Source organism: Ricinus communis, chromosome 5 (assembly GCF_019578655.1).
Source record: "Ricinus communis isolate WT05 ecotype wild-type chromosome 5, ASM1957865v1, whole genome shotgun sequence".
NCBI lineage: Eukaryota > Viridiplantae > Streptophyta > Magnoliopsida > Malpighiales > Euphorbiaceae > Ricinus > Ricinus communis.
Window position 1 is genome coordinate 1,676,190 of NC_063260.1, and position 4,957 is coordinate 1,681,146.

At 28.2% G+C, this 4,957-nt stretch overlaps 1 protein-coding gene across 1 annotated transcript; it reads right to left on the reverse strand.

Moving 5' to 3' along the window:
- Nucleotides 1-2,047: 2,047 nt before the first annotated feature.
- LOC8260673 lies at nucleotides 2,048-4,957 on the reverse strand. Its single transcript, XM_048373577.1, has 5 exons — nucleotides 4,441-4,957; nucleotides 4,131-4,336; nucleotides 3,860-3,958; nucleotides 3,078-3,151; nucleotides 2,048-2,588 (listed from the first exon to the last, which is right to left on the reverse strand). Exons 1-5 carry the CDS (start codon nucleotides 4,754-4,756, stop codon nucleotides 2,363-2,365), a joined length of 921 nt encoding a protein of 306 aa, XP_048229534.1. The 5' UTR covers nucleotides 4,757-4,957; the 3' UTR covers nucleotides 2,048-2,362.

Below are 4,957 nucleotides of genomic sequence, written 5' to 3' on the forward strand. Positions count from 1 at the left end.
TAAAATAAGCTTATAGATATTTTAATAGTCTTTGAAAAATAGTATAGAAATTGTTTTAATACATATTAATTTCTCTCCAATATCTTAAATATGTTGAAATAAAATTTGGTCTTACCAACTTTTAGAGTTATAAATCATATACTAACTATTATTAATTCATTCAAAATTTTATATTTTGATATAATGTATTTGGCATTGTGGGTAGTTGCTAAATTTATATTATTTATAATATAAATCAGTCATATAATGTATTATTTATGAATTCCAAATACATGAACAGTATTTTTTTTTTTTTAAATGCATGAATAGCATATAATATAATAGATATCTCAAGTAATGAACGATGCTCCGAATACATTTGGTGATTCTTCCTTCTTTGACTTTTTGCCGTGTATTCGTATTACTAAATCTTTTAAATAAAAATAAGAATAAAATATAATTTTTTATATTCTTAAAATTATAGCTAAACTAGTCATTTACTTGTGCATTACACGATAATTATTATTATTTTAATATAAAATTAAGTTCATGAATATAATTTAATAAAAATTTTAATATTTAATATTTAATATTAATTTATAATATTTCAAAAAATAACAAACTAACTAATTTTAAACATTCTTAATTTTTTAAAATTTTAAAATTTTATTACTATGATAATATAAAAATTAGTTTAAAATATATATTAATTAATTTTAATATTATATAACTTAATAATATAATTGATAATACTATTTTTATGATTAAAAATTTATTATATAATTAAAAAGTTATATTATTAAATATAATATTAAAAATATAATTTAAGATGTTATATTTTAGAATTAAAATTATAATTTAATTAAAAAATAACTTATTAGTTAATATAATATTAGAATATAATTAATATGCTATTTTTTAGGATAGAATTGTATTATTATCTAATTAGGAAATAATTTATTAGTTAACATAGTATTAAAAAATAATAAATATACTATTTTTTAACAATAGAGTCAGTATTTAATTAGAAATGTAACTTATTAATCAATAAATTAATAAAAAAACTAGAAAATTATACATAAGCTTAAATCTTATGTGTAAAAAATAGTACACATATTAAAATAAAAATTCTACACATAAAAAATTAAGCATACGTATAAAAAATTAATACATATATAGAATTTGAAAAACTTTTTATATATTTTATATATTTTTTTATATAAAAAGTCACTTGTTTTCAAACGAAAATTATAAACTTTCACTTCATTTATTCCAAACTTATTTTTTATACTTAATATATTACCTAAATAGAAAATAAAAAATTATAAAATAAATAATATATTATAAATTTCTATTCTTTAAAAATTTATAAAATAAAAAATTATAAATAAACATGTATTATAAATTTTAGAAATTTTTATTTTCCTTAAAAATTAAAAAATAAAAATGGAAAAAGATTTTCTATAAAGAAGCATATCATTAATTTTAATTGTTATTTTCTGTTTTCTTTTGGGAAAGTTTAATTGGAATTTTTCTTTGAGGAGAAAATAAAGACGAGAAACACGTTGGATCACTTGTTTATTAAAATATAGAATTGGGAAAAAGAATTGTAAATGAGCGATTGGGTTATCCACCACAAGGATGGTTAAAACATTACTATTGACAGCATGTAGAAGAAGTTATCTCGTATTGCTGGGCTGATCGGTAAGTTGGTTTTGCCACAAACCTGCCAGTTGCTCTTCACCTTTGTTGCTGAGTTATGTTGCGAGTTACGAGGAATATTAAGGGTTATGGTCTGAGTTATCTTACTTCTGGAGAAACCCGTGCACTTCGAAGACACCATCAATTACTCTTAGAACGCCATCAATTTAGCCATTGAATAAATCCATAGGGTATGCAGGGCTTAGTACGCATGATTGTGGTTCTAAACAATTTGAGATGGTAGTCATGTAAAACCAGATCATCGCAGAACCTCGGATCATAGTTAGAATGAGATGGTAAAAAGGCTAACTTGAGAACATATCTATCTCAAATTGAACAGATATAGCATTCATTTGATACTATAGAATTGCATCTGATCATTGCAAGATATTGTTCTATTTAGCTTAAACTTGGAGAAAGAGCAACAACATATGAAGTGCTAAGGCTACCAAAAAAAGAAAGAGAGTTAAGAGGAACTAAGAGAGCAATTCAGGCTGCATATATTTTCGCCCTTCCTCTCCTGCCTCTACATTAGTTAATACATAAGCACTTTATGCAACTTGTAAGTTAAGAATATTTATGAGATTTTGGCATTAGCAAATATCGGTTGTAGAAATAGGCACAACCTTGCAAATTGCTAAACAAAGCTAACAAGTTTCAGAAGAACATTCATATACTTAAATTAGTACAAGTCGAGTGACTCAAGTACCCTGCGAGCTTGTATATGTAGTGCAGTCATTCTCTGCTCAGGGTCAAGGGTTGAGCCAAATTGACTGGCTGCCCATATCAAGGATGCCGATGTCTCACCAAGAAGTCGCCTTATGTCTTCATGTATAGTATACAATGGAGGTCCTTCCCTTCTATTAACATGGCCAATGAATAGCAGCAAGAATTCCCCACATTTCAACCTAATAATAAATAAAACCATCATACTTTTAGGAGTAAATTTGGAATCCAAAACATATTTTTTGACTTTGGAGACAAAAAAAAAATCTTATGTGTTAAAAAAATGATGAAACATTATCTAAAGCACATGTAAACACAAAGATGACAAGCTTCACGTACACGTAAAGCCATTTAAAATACTAGTGGACCTTCGGTTAGAGATCTTGCTTAAAGGCACTCTATAATCATAATTTGATAATCAAAAGTGAAAACTTAATAAATAAATAAATAAATATAATATAATATATACAAAAAAATTGTGAGGGCTGTATAAAAACAGTTTCATTGACATTAACTAATAACAGACTGCTTTCTTTTCTGTATCAATTTCATCAATATTTTTACATTGTCTTCTTTTTTCATTAGTGGTGTTCTCCATGTCAAGTAATCGAGATTTAATATCTAATCAAAGCAACATAATCCCAATATTAATATGAGAAATCAATGAGAACCTGAGATTTTCATCCACTTGCTTGTCCCTAATGAGCACCGCCACTTCCTCAATACCATTACAAACCTCAAAATCCTATCCACATATCAACAAAAAAATAGACATTAAGTATGGTGAGTAAAACAATCTAACCGATTTGAAATTATGGTTCAATCTTGTTGCAAAAGAGAATTGCTATTGCATATCACTAGCATTTGTAAGTTTCCAAAATCATATATTATTTCAGTTAAAGCTACTGAACATGATTATGAAAAATTTGAGTCTGGCTTATTTGCACGCAAACTCCTGAGCCCCAAATTTAACTTATTTCTTCCACTTTTTAGGCGGTATAGTTTATGAGATTTAGCAACAAGTTAAAGAATTTATGAGATTTAGCTTAGGGTATATTTGGGATTGTTACGGGGTGTTGAAAAAGCAGATGTAGAATTTTTTTGATTTAATATGTTGATTTTTTTCATTTTTTTCTAAACTGTTCTTTTTCAAATATGATTTTGGAAAAAGTACTAATTCACCTGCTTTTTGCCAAAAATAATTTTCAAAATTTAAAAAACAAAATAGCATACAAATTGAGGTTCCAACTTTGATGCCAAACAACCCCTTACTCTCACAGCCAAAGATATTACTTGATTTATTAAGAACCTTTCATAACATTCTTGATTTAGAATAAACTACTAATAAGGAAATATACTTAGAATAATTTTTTTTTTTTGTATACATATATCTAGAGTTAATCTAGAGATAGCACCTAGAACAAAATTTAAAAAGAGAGAAAGAATAGGATACCATTTGATTGGACGATGAATCCATCATTATTGAAATTAGAGCATCTAAACAAGCACCTTGCTCCGCCGCACCTCTACTTGATAATATATGCAACAAAACCTGCAAATCAAATCTTCCAAACTAATTATTTACAAATGCAATGTTGTATTAAAAATGAACTAAAAGGATCAACAGACACATTAGTCAATTCAGTTACTAACTTTTAGCTACCCACACATGATACAGCTAAAATTCTAACGCTATAACGGAAGACATGAAATAGTGGAATTACCTCAATAGCCTTATGTTGATGCGCCAAAATGGTGCTTTCGCTATGAAGAAGACAACAACCTTCAAGAACACGAAGAGCAAGCGCAATTTCAGCACCAGTTGAAGGACTAGTAATCTTCAGAGGCTCTACCCCAAATATAACATCCAAACTCTCCACTCTGTCATCCTCTCCTTCTTTTAAGCAATGTTCAAACAAAACTGGAACCACTGCTCATATCAAACCCGGAAAAAAGGAAAAAAGAAATAATAATTATAATAATTCGATTTAATCAGAATCTGTCAATTACAAAATAGTGAAATTAGAATTAAACCTTGGAGTTCAGGTATGGACTGAGTTTGACAAAAGAGGTTGATTCTTGAGTCGGACTGAGCAACAGATCGGAGAAAGTTAAGAAGAGAGCGGAGGCCACGGAGTCGAAGGAAAGAGAATTCGGCGCTAGCATCTTTGAGACCAGTGCGGAGGGCGAGAGTTACTTCTCTGTATAATCTTTGTTTGTTTAACGAGTTAACTAACTCATCCACCGCCGTTGACGACGGTTGCTGGGGCGGTGGATCTGCTGATGATTCTTCTTCTTCCGGTGAGTTTTCCTTGAATCTGGAGCTCCATAATGCCCTTTTCAGATGCATTAACTTTTATTTTTTCTCTTAAAAATTCTTCTACTTTCTCCCTGTTCCGCTTGTTTGTTTTCCTTTTTCTTTTTCTTTTTTCTTTTTTCTTGCTCTGTTTCCAGATCATTAGACGATGAGCATGGCTGTACGGACAAGAAATACTATTGGACATAAAGACAATTATTTCTAGAAATAGGATTTATCGAAGTATTTTCCTTT

What these genes read in the sequence shown, in the direction of transcription:
- LOC8260673 (XM_048373577.1), bottom strand. Translation starts at nt 4,756, where the DNA reads ATGCATCTGAAAAGGGCATTATGGAGCTCCAGATTCAAGGAAAACTCA. An exon ending in GTCCATACCTGAACTCCAAG is followed by an intron (nt 4,337 to 4,440) that starts GTTTAATTCTAA and finishes TGATATGAGCAG; the next exon opens with TGGTTCCAGTTTTGTTTGAA. An exon ending in ATCAACATAAGGCTATTGAG is followed by an intron (nt 3,959 to 4,130) that starts GTAATTCCACTA and finishes TTTGATTTGCAG; the next exon opens with GTTTTGTTGCATATATTATC.